General features: G+C 32.0%; 1 protein-coding gene across 1 annotated transcript; it reads left to right on the top strand.

The window, feature by feature from the left end:
• The first annotated feature begins 5,761 nt into the window (after window positions 1–5,761).
• On the top strand, window positions 5,762–13,132 carry LOC143042371 (uncharacterized). The gene is made up of 3 exons (XM_076214655.1): window positions 5,762–6,115; window positions 7,569–7,640; window positions 12,654–13,132. The coding sequence occupies exons 1-3, from the start codon at window positions 5,797–5,799 to the stop codon at window positions 13,112–13,114; spliced, it is 852 nt and encodes a 283-aa protein (XP_076070770.1). The 5' UTR covers window positions 5,762–5,796; the 3' UTR covers window positions 13,115–13,132.
• The last annotated feature ends 7,762 nt before the right edge of the window (window positions 13,133–20,894 follow it).

Genomic DNA, 20,894 nt, shown 5'->3' with positions numbered 1-20,894 from the left:
TTTTAGTGTCGAACCATAACCCATTCTAAATGCTCAATACACATACTCTATAACGAATACTTTTTAAAACGTTTTTCATAAATGCCATTTTGTTTGGTATTTCAGATAAACTATAACTACTTTCGTTTTTATTTTCATCAAACTTTGTTTTAAAATTAAAATCAAACGTGCAAATGTTTGTAACAAAATACGTTTGATGTAGCTAAAATAGAAACACAATAGCAAATGATTACAAATTTACGTGAAACATGTTAAAACAACATGTTTCATCCTCTTCAATTACTTCGAGAAAATTACGTACCTGCCATTTTGTTTTAGCTTTTCAAATGTGTATTTCCGTTAAAAATATTTAATCAACTTTCGTTTCTATTTTTAATCTTTCGTTATCAATTGAATATGTGTTTTTTAAAAACGAAAGAGGTCTTCAGGGAATATTATACATCACGACATAATTATGTGTAGACCAATAAATTCACAATTTAATGATCAAAATGTTTCTTATCTACATTATCGAAGTTGAATTATAAATAAGAAAAATTTAAAAGTTCAAACGTATACATCATGTACATATTCATTGACTTTACATGTGTAGAAAACAAAAGAGAGGAGAACTAGCTTGGTGAAAGTAATATAACTTCACTAGAAATAGAGTAATTTTTGTAAAGGACGGCAGGGTCACTTATATTTGAGGCATTTATTTTGCGTGTCAAAATTATTTTTTTCTTCATCAACTGTGAGAAGAATACAAAGGAACAATAGGAACGTTGAGGTGCAAAAACAAACGCCAACATAAATAGAAACGAACTATTTGATAACACATAAATAGACTATTAAGTTTTATATGGTCTTATGTTCCTTTGTTTTCCTCTTAATGTAAAATGGCAAATAATTACTTCTTTATTTTTTGGGGAGGAGGGGCAATTTGAGACATTTGATTGTAATAAGTCATTTACATGTCCTGGCTTTGTTTCATTCAGGTACAACCTCCGTTTTGAAAGCAAAGTTTAACGTACACACTCTTGTCAAGATTGATTTATTATAACTTTCAATGAATGTGAAATAAAAAAGCGATAGCAAATGATGACAAGTATATGTTCAACATATTCCATCTTCTAATACTTACTTTTAAAAATTAAATTCCTGCCATTTTTGTTTGAGCTGTTCAGATAAGTATTTCCGTTGACAATGTTAAATCTACCATCGTTTCTATTTTTAAACCCATATCAAATAAAACATTGGTATTTCATAACAAAAGAGGACTTAAGGGGTGTTAATTATTCAGGCCTCAGAACACAATTATTCTTCCCCTTGGCTACAATGCATTTTTTAGTTAAAGTCAAAGTGAATTAAAAAATTTGCACCGCCACAAACATGAAATAAATTTAACTGCTTATAGACCATTATTAATCTAATAAAATATGCTTGTCCCAGGACAATCCATCAGTGCTTTTATCTTTTGAGGGCCCTATTAGCATGCCAATGGTAAGATTTGAATCTTGAATAAATGACGAAGGCTAATTTCTACCCTACTTTCAGTTCTGCCTAATCACTACTTTCACTTTCAACAATATTTTTTTTCCACATGTTTTACTTATTTCAATATATATGCAACTGATAGGACCACTTAAATAGTAAACATTTCAAAGAAAATAGTAGACAGATTCCTTGGGAAGAAATACCCTATATAATAATTGGGAACTATATTCCTAGACCACGAACAAAGGGAATTAATTGTGATCTGAGGCCTATTAGACCTCAAAAAATTAAAGTATCCATATGAAACTTCACAGTTACTTAGCATTATATCTTAGTAGTATAAATGTCAAATTTTATTACATTCTGACAAATAACAAAAAAGTTTGGAATGTTTTTATATTAGTATATATGTCTGCGGAACATGCTATTTGCAAAGTTTTAAGAATTCAGTCAAACTTTTATTCAGAAAATATTTTTTTGATATTGTTTTCCCAAAATCAGCCTTGATCCAGTTAACATAACTTGTATTTAGTTGAAATGAGACAACTGCTAAAGCAAACTGCCACTTTTGTGCCATTATTTTTCATATCAATATCTCTATGTTTATTAAATCAGAATTGGTCAATATGATAAAGGTACAGACATAAAAAGCATGATTGTGGATGAATAGACACTGAAAAATTGATTTTTTTCCCTTCATTCTATCCCAACTATTGGTTATTTACTTCTAAACAACTTAAACAACTAAAAGTAATTTAGACTTGACACTTTTAAATTTTTTAAAACATTTTATTTTCATTATTTTTAAATGTCTTTGTGTGTCATGTTATGTCCCAGGATCAACTCAGTTTTGTAAAACCTTACTAAATTGCATTTATAAGGTAATGTCATTGATTTAATGAAGTAATGTGGTACATTCTCACAATTGTATTCCTTTAATTTTCATTAGAAATCATGTCAACTGTAAAAAATGCCAATATCTGCCTCATATGCCCAAATTTGGTGAAAATGTCTTATTTTGATAGACTTTGTGTAATTTCTGTTTTCTTTCTTGAAAAGTAATCAGACAAAGATCATGTTGTTACCTGTTAGACCCTTTATTTACAATAATTGTGTTTTGTCCATACTCATCTCCTAGGCCTCAGAACACAAATATTCTTCCCCTTGGCTACAATGCATTTTTTAGTTAAAGTCAAAGTGAATTAAAAAATTTGCACCGCCACAAACATGAAATAAATTTAACTGCTTATAGACCATTATTAATCTAATAAAATATGCTTGTCCCAGGACAATCCATCAGTGCTTTTATCTTTTGGGGGCCCTATTAGCATGCCAATGGTAGGATTTGAATCTTGAATAAATGACGAAGGCTAATTTCTACCCTACTTTCAGTTCTGCCTAATCACTACTTTCACTTTCAACAATATTTTTTTCCACATGTTTTACTTATTTCAATATATATGCAACTGATAGGACCACTTAAATAGTAAACATTTCAAAGAAAATAGTAGACAGATTCCTTGGGAAGAAATACCCTATATAATAATTGGGAACTATATTCCTAGACCACGAACAAAGGGAATTAATTGTGATCTGAGGCCTTCATGATGGTAGAATATAGTATGGTCCAATAAATTCACCAATAGATGATATTATATTCATCTCAACTGGATAATTCGGTTGAATTATAAACAAAATAATTTTAAAAGGACGAACGTTAACACTTCCATCGACATTAAATATGAAGATAAAAACGATGTGAGAGGAGAGCATGCTATGTCATTTATCAATAGTGTCATATTTGTAAAGAACGACAGGGTCAGTTATATGTTAGGCGTGTTTATGTCAAAATATCTTTTCTTCGTTTGTGTAACCCTTTATTTCGGCGGCATTTTGCTTTGCAATATATCTCTTTTAACTTTAAGTTATTAATAACCTGATTTCGTAATTTTCAAATGTTCATTTTATCATGTGCTTATAAACAATGTAAGACCCTTTATGACCTTTTCTATCTTATAAATGATAAGAAACAAATTGTATCAGCTTATGTGATTTCTTCATGGCTCGCATTAGACATTTAAGTATGATTGTATGGTTAATATATTTTCTTTCTTTTAAGATTTATCTGGTCACATAAGAGGAAAATAGATTAATAATAATAATTCAGATATATTTTTTAATCTTCTGAACAGAGTTGCAAATTTCGTTGCAATACTGAATGCAACGGTGAGACAGCCAATCACCAAAAATCAACAACAAGCGGTAACGATTCAACAAGAATAAAACTATCTGCAACATCAGACATAAAACCAGCAATATCTGAAATTAATCGAAATGCAGACCACATCATTTCAGCGACAACAGACGCTAATCCAAAACCAGCAGGTGTCATCCAACAACTAAACATAACAATCCAACAACAACAAATATTAATCCAAAACCATCAAATGTCAATTTAGCAACTAAATATAACAATCCAAAAACAACACACGATTATCTAAAATAAACAGACATTAATCCAGGAACAGAATATGTCAATTCAACAACAGCAGACATAAATCCATCGCCATAAACAGACGATAAAAGAGCTGTAACACTCATTGAGCATAACACATTGTCATTATTTGTGGTGTAAAGATCACATTGTTTTAAAGATGACCAAAACATATAATGGTAAAAAAAGAACGACTACTAATTTCGGAGGGGAAAGATGGCAGCTGATATTTGGTTAAACATATACAAATAAAGTTGTGTGTTATGATTACATATGAGACAACTATCCAAAAAAGTTCAAATGAATGTATTTTTGTAAATTTCGAATCTGATTTTTTTAAGTTCTTGTAAAGATGCATTAATAAAGGAATACCAAGTTTTACTGCATGCAGTGCAAGAACATGAAATGGACAATTTGGCCTAATTTCTATTTTATTGTTAATTTTATTTTTGTTATTTGTTTTCAATACTTACCCTTTTACATTAACTTTGAACAAAAAATGCTAAAAATGCAATGTGCTTGGCCTAATCTTTGTGATGTCACAATGTTTTATATCCGGTGGACGAACTAGAAGGGCGAAAGTAGAGCAGGCCTGGATTTCATGTAAGTTTGCACTTTGTATTTTCGTTATAACACAGTCTTTTGTTGAATCTTTTGCATGTCAAAGCTTAGAATTTTATTGAATCTATAGACTGCAAATTATTGGGAACATACGGGAAACGTAACTGAAAATGCACCGCGATATTCGTTAAATGGACGAACTTTGGGGAGTGAAGAGTATGTTAAAATTGTGTTTAGATTTTAGACACCATTCATACAATTAACATACAGTTTAGATATCGGAAACTGGTTTGTTACATGCTCATATAGAAAGTAAATCAGTGTTATGTCAATCCTGTTAATGTTAAACAAAAAATATTGTCTTAATAAGAGAAACTTGTATTGTATACATTGATAAGCCTTTGAGTGTTAAAGCGAAATTTAAAAAAAAAAGCATAATTAAAAATACCACCAATAAAATAGTTTACTCCAAACGCTCAGTTCGTTTACATAACACTCATCAGCGACACTCGAATCACACAGCTTACAAAACTTAATACAGTATGAAGTTTGGCCTTTCTCTTGTAAATCTTATTCTTATATATTTCTCTCAAATTTTGTTTTGTTTTAGGGATATGTTCTTTTTGTTCTAAAACCAGGAATTTATTAAAGTGCCTTGGGCGAAACTCAGTTGCGATTTTAGAAATTAAAAAAGTGTTATATGATTCTACTTAGAAAATAATGGATCTTAGAAAATTTAGCCTTATGATAGGATTTTATAAAAAAATATTTCCCAAAGAATGGGGTTCGGTGCAATCCTTATTTTCCTCATTATGGATTGGTATTGGAATAGTCGCAGTTAATACAAGGTTTATCTCTAAATGGAAAACATGTTATGATAAACTGAAATGTTTACGCTTAACATTAGTGTTTCCATCAAAACGTTTTTTCTTATACTGAATTATTCATGTGATTATATTCTTACATATTATAGGCCTGATATGTATTTACGCTTTAAATGTTTGGTTTGTTTTGGCTTGGTTTCCACATATGAATCATATGAAAACCAGTTTGCCAATGAAAATGACAGTAGTTTCTTCCATTATAGAAAATTTAGAGTTTTTCGAAAGATAGATACCCTTTTAATTAAGTAAGTCATATACGCATCTTTATTTTTAAGCGTGCCATTTTTCTATATGCATGTTACACTGTTGATACCCTTCGTGACCTTACCTAACACTTGATTGATAAGATTTGTGTTAAATCGTTTCTTCATAGCAAACGACATGCATTTAATTATGATTGTGTGGTTAATATGTTTTCTTTGTTTTAAGGTTGATCTGGTTTCTACAGAAGAGAAGAGGTTACTACTGAATGACCCTGATGTGTTGGTGAATAGGTTGAACCGAGTGGAAAGTGTCCTGGCGATATTAAATGCTACAATAAAACAGCTAACTACTGACAACCAACAACAGACAGTTACTATTCAGCAGCAAGAGAATATGATTCAACAACAGCAGACTTCAATCCAACAACAACAAACATTAACCCAACAACAGGAACAGACAATTAAACTTATGCAGAGCTCAGTTAACAACATTAAAAGTAAGACTTTTATATTATAATTTATTTTTTTACATTACTTAGGAATTTATTTGTCCTTATCGACCAACATGACCCATTCAAACAGTTTGTTTATCTTAGACGAAATCACATTATGATGTAACATTCATGAACATGCTGAAGCACGCCTCGGGATACAGGAATTTCTCGCTGCGTTGCAGACCCATTGGTGGCCTTCTGCTGCTGACAAATAGAAAACAGCAAACTTTTACTTCAAGAAAGCTATTTTTCTATGACATGATTATATAAAGAGCCAATATAATGAGAAAAAAAACACAAATCATTTACTGTTTATACTGTTTGTTTGAGTGTGTACTTTCGATAGTACATGAACGTATATTCTATATTGAACGCAATCTTTAAGAATAGGAAAAGTATATGTGACACTAGCTACGAGATAAAGAATTTAAAGTACAACTTTTTTTTGTTCAATCATTAATGAAAGTGATTTAGTGAAATAATAATTCGCTTTTAGCAGGCAAGAATGGTTAAAGTTGGTTAAAATAGGCGCAGAATCATCGATGACGAATTATTCACTTCATTGATTCCGTTTTCATGTGACTTTCAACTTAAATCCTTAGCAAGAGATAGATTACGCATGAATTATGTGTGTACAGTTAATAAAAAGAAAATAATGTCAACATTGAAAATAAATTAAGGGAAAGATCATTGGATTGACTAATTCGTTCCCTAAAACTCATTCTTAAACCGTTGAAAACGGCGATTAACCTATATGTTTAATCTATTATAAGAAATAAAACAGACCTAGAAAAATCGTTTTTCACGAGTTTGCCATATATAAAATATTTGATGTGAGACACATAAATACACCACTATAAATCATCGTATGTACGTTCTTCAACAATGAACAAAGTCCATATCGCATAATGAGCTACTAAAGGCCCTAATTTCACAAATTTAAAACAATACAAATTAGAAAACTAACTGATTAATTAATTCACAAAAATAAAAATTGATCGAAAAACAAGTATGTAATATAGTAACATACTACAACCACTGAATTAAGGACAGGCATACACATACAGAATGTGTGTGTGTGTGTGTGAGTGTGTGTGTGTGTGGGGGGTAAACATGTTAAAACATTTTAGCTGGACCCCAACCCTAACCTACAGAGTGGTTTACTAGTGCTTCATAAGAACGAACTATAAAAATCTTTTGCAAGAAGGCTTAACTCATCAGATTGACAAACATAAAAATACATAAAGAAAAAGCACAGAGTGCACGTGACCGGCATCCCAACAACAAACAGACCCATAGCACAAATCTGAGAATTCTCGCAGTTACTGACAGCTAGTTTAAAGCCAATAACAACTAATAAAAAGAAATCATGCATCTAAGACTTTAGAATGTTGTCATTGTTGCAACCAACTTGTCATAAAGACATTGTATGATGATCTTTATTTGTATTTATCAGGTCTTGGAACAACATATATTAGATGGGCAAGAAAGCAGTGTCCAAATAATAATACAGAATTGGTATATTCCGGTAAATATTGACGGAAGTTTATTCGAAATTTTATACGTTTTTAATGATGTCCAAAATTAGAATAAAACACCACAGTCTTTCTCTACATTTTTTTGTTTTCTTACTAATTTGTTTTGTCATTCGTACGTTTAATTCTGTCATAAACCTTACTATCCTCTCGGTTGACTACATTCGTTTATAACATATATATAAATTATACCGTTGCTTATCCCGTTTTAATGGTTTTACTCTAGTAATTTTGGGGCCCTGTAAAGCTTGCTGTTCGGTGTGAGCCAAGGTAGGTTCCGTGTTGAAGGCCATACCTTGACCTATAATGTTTTACTTTTATAAAGTGTTACTTGGATAGAGAGATGTCTCATTGGCTCTCATACCACATATCTATATAGTGAATTATTCTCACATAACATTTGATTTTCCGCACTAATCTTATATTATGTTTTGAATATCAAAATTGCTTTAATCGGGAATATGACTACTGTCTTATAATCTCATTAATTTTATCGTATCTTTGAAACAAATAAGTGTAAGCTATAACTAAACTCCTTAACTTGTTGCGTGAATTTGGATGTGGTTTGATTAAATTCGTGGATTAAAGCCCTTAACCTCGTCGTTGACTTTGTTATGCAATATTCATCGTGGACTCGCTCAAATTTTTATTGATTTCTTTTCTGCAAGTTTGTCAAAGTTGTCAGTCTAATTGAATTGCATGATGTTTTATAAACATTTCCTACATCTACTGACAAATTGGAAGTCAACATAACAAATTTAAGTACATGATAGCAAATGCAGGTAAGCCTAAAAAGGGACGCATTTATTTCTAATCGTATTTTTGACAGAACAGTCATTCCCAAAAAATGGGTACAATTACAAAATTTCAGTGTCGCCGGCAAATAACCACAAAATGCAAGCTGAACATATGTCACAGATAATCTTTTTCGTGTTCTAAGTGATTAATATGTATACTAAAATGAAATTATATTCTTCTGTGATGTATATCGTAAATATATTTGTGTGATTTTCTATTCAATATACGGAAATCACACGAATTCCGAATGTCGCCAGAAAAACTCCAAATATCGGTGTGAATTAAAATACTTTATTTCATCTAAATCATGATTAGATTTGCTTTTTTTATTTGACACTATATTGATTTTTATCCACAAAAATATTTTAGAATCAAAAGTTATAATATACACTTTGATTTACCCATTAAACCAATGTCGCCGATAAACGTATAACCTACCGTAACGTATCTTTAGGTACAGTCAAAACATATTTATATGATTGGAAATCATGCCCAAAGTGACTTTAAGCAAAGTTGATACATCAAATTTTAAAATCCTGCCTTTAACTTTTATTGCAATGAAACGAAAAATAGAAAAAAATATTCTCTTTCTCTTTTTTTCGATTGTCGCATATAAGAATCCAACCTACGTAACGCGTATTTTGGAACGCACTAACCAAGAACAAATCAAAATGATGATTATTTCATTGAAAGCACCCATAAAGCTTCTCAATAATCAGTTTTGAGAAAGCAACTCAACAATATTGTTACATATTTCCATGTATAATGTAAATAAAACTAACCTCCGTTTAAATAACCTCCGTGACGCAGTTATTTACAGTTAAGTTGTCAGACTATTTTTATCATTATCAGCGGCTGCCGACACTGCCGAAAGTCATTTTTGTAGCAGATATCATTTATTATAAAGAAAACAGACAAACAAAATACAGATTTTGAGAAAAAAAATATTGTTTTGAGAAAGGTAGGTTAACTTGTTTTTTCCCTATTATGTGAGCAACATTATAACGTTTAATAAACGTTATATCAGCCATTTTCTTAGATTTAAAATAGTCTACAACACAACTTGTGTAATTACGACGACAATCATAACTTTAACAGCGGTTTATGGAAAACATTTTCAAGATTATTTAGGACTCATCAATGTAACGGAGGTTATGCAAATAAAAAAAATCTAAAGATGCATGTAAACACGATCATACCAATTGAAGTTCTTGTACATTGTTATAGATACCAAATCAGTTCATCAATTATCACTAATAAAAATCAAAAGGTGATGTCAATCATAGACGACATCATTGATTTACGTTACGGAGGATAGAAATTTAAGGAAAAAAAGTTTTTTTTCTCTAACAGGACTTTACTCTTTTTAGATAACGATTTACTAAGAAAAATGTTTAATTCTGTTGTCTTGTTTGTCATTTAATTCCAATTTTTACATTCATTTATATGTTTGCTGTTGGTAAGAACTGGAATTGTCCGTTATGGAGGTTTTAAATGTCGTTACGGAGAATAGAAATTTTCGAAATGAAACTATTTTGACTCCAAAACTTCATAGTTGAGTATAATACATACATTATGGTGTGAAGGAAGATGACATTATCTGTATAGAGCTAATAAAATTAAGTTGAAAAGTATTCGGTTTAGGTAAAACATATTTTATATATTTATTTTTTAACATTCGAATTGTACCCATTTTTTGGGAATGACTGAGAAGTGTATTTTGTCAAATGCGAATCAAAACGACTCGGTGTCCTCTGAAGAATGGTTTTAAAATATTATTAAGCCTGAAGTAAACGTCAGTTAACTGCTAGTAGTATGTTGTTATTTATTGTCATTTTATTTATTTCCTTTTGTTACATCTTCTGACATCGGACTCGAACTTCTCTCGAACTGAATTTTAATGTGCGTATTGTTATGCGTTTACTTGTCTACATTGTCTAGAGGTATAGGGGAGGGTTGAGATCTCATAAACATGTTTAACCCCGCCGTAATTTTGTGCCTGTCCCAAGTCAGGAGCCTCTGGCCCTTGTTAGTCTTGTTTGATTTTTAATTTTAGTTTCTTGTGTATACAGTGGAGATCACTTCTAACCTCTCATTAAGTCTGTCAGAATCTGTCAGGAGAACTGTTATAGGACAGTACGTAGAACTGTCAGCCTGACACCTTTTAGTCAGCTCTAGCTAGAACAGTTCTAACCTAGAACTGATTTGATCCTGACAATTCTACCCTAGAACAGTTTTAGACAGTTCTAGCTAGAACAGTTCTAACCTAGAATTGATTTGATCCCGACAATTCTACCCTAGAACAGTTTTAGACAGTTCTAGCTAGAACTGACCAAATCTTTGGTCAGTTCTACGGTTAGCATTGATTTCAAATTCTACGGCTAGAATTGATTTATAAATTCTACGGCTAGAATTGATTTATAAATTCTACGGCTAGAATTGATTTATAAATTCTACGGCTAGAATTGATTTATAAATTCTACGGCTAAAATTGATTTATAAATTCTACGGCTAGAATTGATTTATAAGTTTTAATTACTCTTTGTCTAAATATAAAGGCTTCGGCAAAATAGCGATTAATATTATATAGAGTTTTGCTATCATAGTTTGCCGGTTTTATTTCAGATTTATAATCGTCAAGAGAACATGTTTAACCCCGGCATATTCTGCATGTATGTGCCTGTTCAAAGTCAGGAGCCTGTAATTCAGTGATATTCTTTTGTTGATGTGTTACATAAATAATTTGTTTTTCTTTCATTTTTTACATAAATTAGGCCGTTAGTATTAGGGGGGGGCATTATTATTTGAATTGTTTTACATTTGTCATTCCGGGAGTCAGGATTACTCGTTATCACATAACAAAATTAGCTGACCTCATTAACCAAACGTAATAACTTGTTTCCCAATCCACAAATGTGATATCTGTTTACGAGGAGTTTTCATACCTCGGATGGACCTGTTTAACAAAAATCGTTTGACCGCATCAATCTAAACTGACATTTTTTGTCAAAACAGAATCTTAAATCATGAATGTAAATCCAAGGCAAACAAGGTAAATTACGATTAAAATTCCATGAATTAAATGCAGAGTTATATTTTAAAAAGGGAGAGACTGTTAAAAACGAGGAACGAAGAAACGTAAACAATGATGTTCCATATATATGCAATCTTATAAAAATATTTCTCCGATGAGTAGGATAACATTCTATCCACTTCGATATTTGTACATGTAACCTTTGATCAGTAAAAAGTATAGAAAATCTGCTATTATATAGCAAAGTAATTGGAAGTGATTTTTTTTCTTCTAAAGTGCCCTTACTGCAGTGACGTCATTTAGAACTGTTCTACAGTCCCGTGACTGATTTAGTCAGTTCTGCTGACAGTTAGAACTGCTTTGGACAGTTTATTCTACCTAGAACAGTTTTAGACAGTTCTACCCTAGAAGTGATCCTGACACTTCTACATAGAACTGATTTAGTCAGTTCTACCTAGAACTGATTCTGACAGTTCTACTTAAAACAGTTCTAGGGTAGAACTGTTCTAAGTAGAACTATTCTAGGACAGGTTAGAACAGTTCTATGACAGATTATTCTGACAGTTCTAATGAGAGATTAGAAGTGATCTCCACTGTAATTCGGAATTAAGTATGACGTCCATTATCACTATACTAGTATACATATTTTTAAGGGGTCAGCTGAAGGACACCTACGGGTGTGGGAGTTTCTCGCTACATTGAAGACCCATTGGTGGCCTTCGGCTGTTGTTTGCTCTATGGTCGGGTTGTTGTCGCTTTGACACATTCCCCATTTCCTTTCTAAATTTTATGTATATGCTGACGTGACATTTCATACCGTTACTCTGCTGCCAGACTATGAAAATTATTCGAAACGCAAAGGGTTTTCTATCATAATGCAAAGCCGGGGCCGACGGTGCGTGCTACTCAGTCTTCATTTTTTTGTGTCCTGTTTTGAAGATCGCATTTCAATTTTCTTTTTATCACAGCTAGACGACTGTTTATATGAGACTCCCGAATCCCCCGTTTTTATTATTCGTTGATTACAATTGAATAAGAAGTAAAATCCACAAATACGATACTGGTAATAACCTTATTCTTAAACGAAGTGTCCGCAAGCAGTTTCAGCGATGAGATATTTAAAATACTCTTATATGCATAGTTTTATTATTTATATAATGTATTCTTTTCACAGGATATGCAGGAGGTGGTTACTATGCTAATACAGGTTCGGCGGCGGAATATGTATGTTTACCACCAGATCCAAATTATGTAAAAACCAGCGGGACAGACTATGGTCGTATGTACGGTGGTGAATTTGACACTAACTTCTTTGCTTCTGATGCTGATAACGAGGACGTTCCCTGTGCTCTCTGCAGAACTGATCGTGCTACGTCTGTTATAATGATTCCTGGCAAGAATACATGTTACAGTGGTTGGAGGCTAGAATACCATGGATATCTGGCTTCAGGACTTCATAGTCATGTCGCTGCTTCGGCTTTCGTCTGCGTTGATATAAATCCAGAATATATTATTGGAGGTGTGAATCGAAATCTTGGTAAAATGTTCTATGAAGTTCTAACGAAATGCGGGTCTCTGAAATGTCCTCCATACAAGCACGATTATCCACTAACATGTGCTGTCTGTTCCAAGTAATAAAAACATAATACAAAAGGTTGTGTTTTCTTTAATTTTTCAGCTTCAGTTTATGAATTCTTTTGAATCATGAATTGACAGCAAGAGCCGATAAACCTTGTCCAATTCGTTTAAAAGAAAAACACTGACCCACAACAATAAAAAAAAAAAAAAATCATGCTGACCACTGGTTCCTGACTTGGAACAGGCACATATACACAGTACGTGGTGGAGTTAAACATACAACAAAAGAGATAAATACATGTATACATATTTGCTGGAACAGACTTAACTCATTAGATTGATACAAATAGAAATACATCTAACAAAAACACAGAGTATACGTTGCCGGGTACTTATACATCCAAAAAAAAAAACTAAGTACAGATCTATGAGTAGTTGCAGTTACTGACAGCTAGTTCAATGTCAATAACAACTAATACAAACAAATCTTGCATCCTCTAAGACTTTCTTATCAATCTGTATACATCTAGCATCCAATTGATTTAGACTGAACACGGGGTAAACAGCAGAGAAAATCATGACCTTGTGCAACGTCAAGATATAGATATCGACAGATTGTAGATCCATGAAAGTGCATATGTATATAACATTAATATTTAGTATGGTTTTAATAAACTGATAAAAATATCAGTATTATAACCATCTCATTACAGTGTTGAATTGATAGCCTTTTACAATAAGTTAAATATTTCATTTTTAATGCCACAATATGGCATTTCTGCACCAAAGGGAGATCAGTTGGAGCTTTTTCAATGACATCTACATTTTAAAAGTCACTTGGGCCAACAGGAATTGATTTCTGGAAAGATTTTTGTACCATATGATAAAGTTACAACTACTTAAGGTAATAAATAAATTTTGTAATGAAAAATAAATGTTTAATTTTTTTCTGAAAATCTTATACCCGCGAGCCTCCTTAACAGGATTGTTTCTAAATTTCCGGGTACGATAATCAACATCTTCGTAAAATTGAAAATGTGCTATCCCGTTTGAAATAAGTACGTACAATCTAACTTCAAACCAAGACTATATAACTAGAAAAGAGTTTAATAAATATGATAAAGGTGTTACATAATTTGTGGTCACGAAATCACTGACTTGATAAGTTACCAGTAATACACAGATTACGTTCTTTAAAATCTAAAATCACAACAGGCACGAGTTAATTTGTAATTTCCCCGTTTGAACATGAATGAATAGGTTTTAGGAAATTTGATCGTCCTCCGCTTGAAACTTTTATGCAAAATTTTGACGGAATTTTGAAAAAAAGAAATACTTTAAATTCAGAAATTATTGCGTGCATTTGCGATTTTGTCATTTAAGACTAAATGCGATTTTAATTGGTGTGATCATGAGAAAAATCCTGTTTAATTCATATAATGCGATTACTACACTGTTGCATTTTTCGCAATAATAAAAGCATTACATAATTTCTAAATATACAGCACAGCATTCTTCACACAATTTATTAGAAAAACCCATTTTGCAAAGCTACCCTGCTATAATTGAATAACTTTAAAAAAATGTCAGTACCTTTTTTTGTTCTATACAGCTATTCCCATTAAACTGTTTTTGTGTCAGTCCTTGGTAATCAATTATATTTTGACATGTTATTCAATTCCAGTTTTTATATACATATACTGCATGAAAACAATTTTATTCATATGAAAGACGATAGGCATTATCAAGATCATTGATTACTGAACTGAGTTTGCACATTACAAATGTCCATGCCTCGTGTCGGTCTAATACACAGCATATTTTAACAGGAACTTATATGTTGTAATATATCGGGAGTCTATGTTGGTGGTATATATCTGAGTATCCCATTTTGGGCATGTTGCAAATATACGAGTTTATGAAATATTTTACCGAATATCATTTTTAAAACAGAACCATCTAAACCTAGAAATTCAAAGATCTAACTATCAGTGTCGTGACAATCATTTTAATTTCACTCTTATTTGTATTTTATATTTTGGTCCGTGATCCCGTTGATTTTAACATTATGTTATGGTTTATGACCCCTTCTGTAGCCATTTTTGTAGGAATTTTTTAAACTTCAATTGTATCAAAACTACAGATATAACGAATAATAGAGATACGTCATTTTGTACATACACCAAGGGGAAACTTGATGCAAAGCATTATCATTTACTGTTTCATTTCATTTAATAGAAAAAAGTACTTTGTGGCAAATAAACCAAGATTTTTATAGAAAATCCACAGCCTTTAATACAGAGATTTTTGTTATAAAATTTGAAACATAGATTACTCACTTGCTTTTCTATGATGTGCTAGTATTTATTTTTTACAAAAAGTTCAAACCAACCTGTTAATTCTAAAATACCTCGTGCTGAGTCACTAAAGTCGAGCGCACCCTTAAAGGTGTACTTGATTTGGTCCATATTTTTATTTGTTTTAACCAAAAACTACATTAACAAACTTGTATTATAGAAATCAATGCTAGCACTGCATGCACTAATCCTATATCTATCAGTCATCAAATTGCCAGATATAAGAGTGCAAGGATAAAGGCTGTGGATTTTCTATAACATTTCCATATATTTAGCATTGAATCAACACAAGGGTACATAATCCTTAATAAGCTGAAATACAATTTTAGTTCAGGAAAACATACATGGTAAAGAATCATTATAAACATACATAAGTGCTAATGAAAACATATGCTGTAAACTTTTTCACTGTAAATTGACCATCATGCTTTATATATATTTTTTTCTAACTTGATTCCTCAAGGAGCTATATATGCAAAACTTGTTAACCTTGAACTAAATTGAACTTAACAAAAAATGTCCAACTATATTCGCCGACGATCTGACATACAACATGCACATAGGTCAAGTTTGCTATACAAATGAAATAGAAACTTATTAAAAACTTAATAGAAATGTATACTCACCACCTCAATCAACAAACAACATTTTCATGTCGATTTTAGAGTTTGGAGCAACGTATATCAGATGGGGAAGAAAGCAGTGCCCAAATAATGGTACGGAATTGGTCTACTCAGGTAAAGAAATTTATTTGATTAAATGTTTCAATTTTGTTGTCCATAACAATCACAAAATATACAACATGCATACCCTCGTCAATTTTTTTTTAGATAGACACGCGTCTACTTCTAAATTGCTCGAATGGTACCCCAGTAAAAAGCAAAACCAAAAGCTAGATATAAAAGCATAAAAACCCGACAAAGTTTCTCCTCTCATTAACTATATATATATGGAAAGAATGATTGAAAGGTAAAGATAGCACCAATAGCATGCCTTGAGTTAATATTATGAATCTGTTTTTGAATTTTCAATGGATGTTGGTATCTATGCTCTTTTACTTTTAGTTTTTAAGTAAATTGTTTCTTTAACTCACTGTCAAACATGAATTTGTTTACTAATGTGAGTAGTTTATCAAACATGTAAAATCATTTATCATTAACATTCCTTGCGTACAAATATTCTCATGCTATTTATCCTCATTTGTGAGAATGTCCATTATTTACTCAGAATATTGTTTAACATATCTTGGTACATGTATCTATGATGAGTTTTTTTATACAACCACTGGGTTTATACTACTGATGGTGGAGTTTTTATTCCCTGAGGGTTTCACTAGCCTAATATTCAGCACTTCGGTGTTGACATGAATTATTATAGATATGGTCATAATCATAAACTAACTGTTTACAAAACTTTGATTTATTGAAACACAAAGGCTTTTCTACGTCAAGAATAGATTTCCTACGCTGTTTTGGCAACACTTTTATTAATTTTTTAGTTCCAAATGCTCTTGTATTTTGTCCTTTGTTTCGCCAGTTAAAACGTTTAATCGAGCGTCATTAGCGAGTCTTTTGTGCAGGAAACGCACATCGGGCGTTAATACAAAATTTAAATCTTAGAATATAATTGATGAGTTTTTGAGCCAGTAAAAAGGTGAAATTATTTCATTCGATCGTTTAACACATTTGTCTGAATTTGAAGCACCTAAACTTAAAACGTACAACCAAAACACAACAACAACCACTCGATCTTTTCAAATATGTTGAATTCCTTTTATAGTTAAGTCAAGTGTGAGAGACGCTTGATTAACGGTTCCAAAACCATATTCGTTGACAGTTCAGAAATACCCTTTAAATTAACTCATCATAGATACCAGGACTCAATTTTATATATACGCCAGACGCGCGTTTCGTCTACAAAAGACTCATCAGTGACGCTCGAATCCAAAAAAGTTATAACAGCTAAATAAAGTACGAAGTTGAAGGGCATTGTGATCCAAATTCCTAAAAGTGTTGCCAAATACAGCTAAGGTAATCTATGCCTGAGGTAGAAAAGCCTTAGTATTTCACAAAATTCAAAATTTTGTAAACAGTTAATTTATAAATATAACAATATCAATGATAATTCATGTCAGCACAAAGAGTGCTGACTACTTGGCTTGTGATACCCTCGGGGAAATAAATATCCACCAGCAGTGGCATCGACCGAGTGGTTGTAAATAAACTCATCATAGATACCAGGACTAAATTTTATATATACGCCACTGTAAAAAAACACTGTTTTAGGCAAAATTTACCATACATGGTTTAGACAATGTTTTTAAATGGTCCAATGATTTACACTTACAAAAATAGTCAATAAAGTAACATTGAATGATTGTTCATTTTTTTAACAACCTTTTCTCTGCAGGACATTTTCTTGATACAAAAAGGAAAATACATCTTTTGTTACGTTATATTGAACACCTGCCTTAATATTTATCCGCTTAAACACCACTAGAAGATAGCAACCAGCACAGTTTTGTTTTTAAATCCTCCCTATTTTATCTATATTATGGAGATCACAAGCTTACTTCGCACTTCAACCATAGGAAAAGTGTTTAAAAGAGAAGCTATCAGAACCTAATGAGGACTTCTATACTGCTGATGTTTAAAGCCATTGGATGATCCTAACACACGCATTACTCTTTTATCATTAGTTTTCTGCAACGAAATAAACATAATAATTACTAATTAAGTCTTTCCTATAATTATCACGAGACCAGGCATGGGGAAATGCAAATTTGTCATTCAAATGCAAGGTAATCCTATACAATTTTACCAAGTAATTGCATGTAATGTGAAATGCATCAATTTTGACGTAACATGTAATTATAATTCAATGCATTAATAAGCACAAAGTTTGTAATTACATGCATTACATTGCATTACATGGCATTACTTTTTTTGTCTCGCCTTGACGGAGTCAAAAAGTGAGACATAGGTATGCTGTTTCCGGCATCGGTGACGACGACGGCGTCAACAATGTATTAGTTTGTGATTATGTCTAGTTTATGGTGAACCACAAGTGTTGGGTCAATCATATTTGGTATGCAGTTGTATAAGCATTGGCTCATCTAATTTCCATTGGGATTATTTGGCCCTGCACCCTCAGTCATGGTCTATTGACTTTTGAAGTTTTTCTGAGTTATCATGTATTAGTTTGTGATTAGGTCCGTTCAAGGGGAAGCATTAGTAGTAGGCCAATTTTAATTGGTATTCAGTTGTATAAGCATTGGCACATATCATTTCCATTGCGAATATTTAGCCTCGCCCTTCAGTCACAGTCTAATGACTTTGAAACTTATCTTAGTTTACATTTTTAGTTTGTGTGGTTATATCAGTTTAAGATGAACTGCTAATGCTAAATCAATGATATTTGGTATGTAAATTTATTTGCATTTGCAAGTATTGTTTCGATGGAGATTATATAGCCCCACCACCTCTTTATGCTTCATTGACTTTTGAAACTTTTACATAGTTTACAAGTTTATTTTTGTATTTTGATTTGGGAATTACTTATAAGTCAATGGTATTTGTTTGGTATGCAGTTGTATAAGAATTGACACATCTCATTTACATGGCAATTGTTTAGCATGATGATATAACTCAGTCATGGTTCATTGACTTTGAATATTTGCAGAACTTGTTTAAGATGTTAAAGTATCGCTATTTTGATTTCAACATTTGCATAATCAAAATTACATAAAGGCGAGACATATCTCTGTTATAACAGTTTATTTCACATATTGTTGGTGATTTACTAAAGCGGGATTTAAGATTTCGTGATTAACTAAGATCACACTCATTTGAATATTGATTTCCTTTTCTTCTATTTATTTTTCATCCTATTGTTATTTTCACTTATAGGAAAAGGTGCAAATTAATTTAGGATTGATTTTTCTACATGTACATGTTGTAAACGTATTATCATATACATGTCATATTTTCACAGGCTATGCCGGTGGTGGTTACTATGGTGAACCAGGCTCTGCTGCTGAATATGTATGTTTACCACCAGATCCAAACTATATAAAGACTTGTAGGTCAGGTCGTGCTCACATGTACGGTGGAGAATTCGATATAACATTTTTGCTTCTGATAGTGACAACGAAGATGTCCCATGTGCGCTATGTAGAACAACTCAAGCTACGTCTGTCATAATGATCCCTGGGAAAAACACATGTTATAGTGGCTGGAAGGAGGAATACCATGGATATCTGGCGGCAGGAGGTTATAGTGAGGCATCTGCCTCTGCGTTTGTGTGCGTTAACATAAACCCAGAGTATATTATTGGAGGTGTGGATGAACGTTATGGTAAACTTTTCTATGATGTTCTAACCAAATGTGGATCTTTGAAATGTCCACCGTACAAAGAAAATTATCCACTGACATGTGTTGTCTGTTCAAAGTAATAAAAAAGCGATAACAACATGAACAAGAACGGAATAGGAGTTTGTTTTATATGTATGTTTAAGTTCGTGGAATCATATGAATCAATCATATTTGTTTGTTAAAATGCATAATTTTCAAACAAAATAAAGGGACTATTCGTCAATGTTACCGACTGGTAAATCAACATTGACTGATTTATATAAATAAGTTCGTAGCAGCTATGCACTTCTATACCAATGTTCAAGGAACTATCTATGCAGGAGTTTTCTTGTCTAATTGTGTATTAACCTTCATGTCATTTTCAGTTTTAAACATACAAAGGGAACAAACAAACAGACATATATGGAAAGTTTCAATATTAGATATTCTGTGTTACACATGATTTATGAAAAAAATACTTTTCTCATGTAATTGATTCTATCCCTGGTGGGATTTTTTTTTTTCTACAAAGGATTGGGCGTTTAGGACAAAAACTTAAAGTCGTTTTTAACTAAAATCCCGACGCAACAAAGCGGTCTAGTACAAAGTTGTTTTATTGATATGACATTAAAATGTTGTCATTTTCCATATGCAACTTCAGCTTGTTTGTCTCCAATTCTGCTTCTGTTGTTGTTACATGTGCTTTCTGCAGAACAAGTCGTGCAACATCAATCATTATGATTCCTGAATGAAATAGTTGCTACAGTGGCTGGAAGGTGACACTCTGTGAATGTTTGATCTTCAGAAAATAGTTGTGAAACATCTGATTCTTTTTACTAGATGACTAATGCGTTGACATACATGCAGAATATTTTACTGAAGGCGTGGTTGAGCTTAATAATAAGTCTTCTGTGAAGTTCTTATCAAATGTGCGTCACTGAAATGTCCACACGTAACATGATTTTTTATATTTTATATTTTTCACAGTGTTAGCTATATAATTGAAAAAAAGATGTGGATAAAACTTCATAAACAATTAAACAACTTTTTTTAAACAGGAAAATCAGTGAAAAGCTCCAAATTATTGCGCTTATAAATGTACAGCTATACGCAGAAACTGTTTTGTTT

Source organism: Mytilus galloprovincialis, chromosome 8 (assembly GCF_965363235.1).
Source record: "Mytilus galloprovincialis chromosome 8, xbMytGall1.hap1.1, whole genome shotgun sequence".
Taxonomy (NCBI): domain Eukaryota; kingdom Metazoa; phylum Mollusca; class Bivalvia; order Mytilida; family Mytilidae; genus Mytilus; species Mytilus galloprovincialis.
This window is presented reverse-complemented; position numbering and strand designations above follow the sequence as displayed.

What these genes read in the sequence shown, in the direction of transcription:
- LOC143042371 (XM_076214655.1), top strand. Translation starts at nt 5,797, where the DNA reads ATGCATTTAATTATGATTGTGTGGTTAATATGTTTTCTTTGTTTTAAG. An exon ending in CTCAGTTAACAACATTAAAA is followed by an intron (nt 6,116 to 7,568) that starts GTAAGACTTTTA and finishes TGTATTTATCAG; the next exon opens with GTCTTGGAACAACATATATT. An exon ending in TACAGAATTGGTATATTCCG is followed by an intron (nt 7,641 to 12,653) that starts GTAAATATTGAC and finishes TTCTTTTCACAG; the next exon opens with GATATGCAGGAGGTGGTTAC.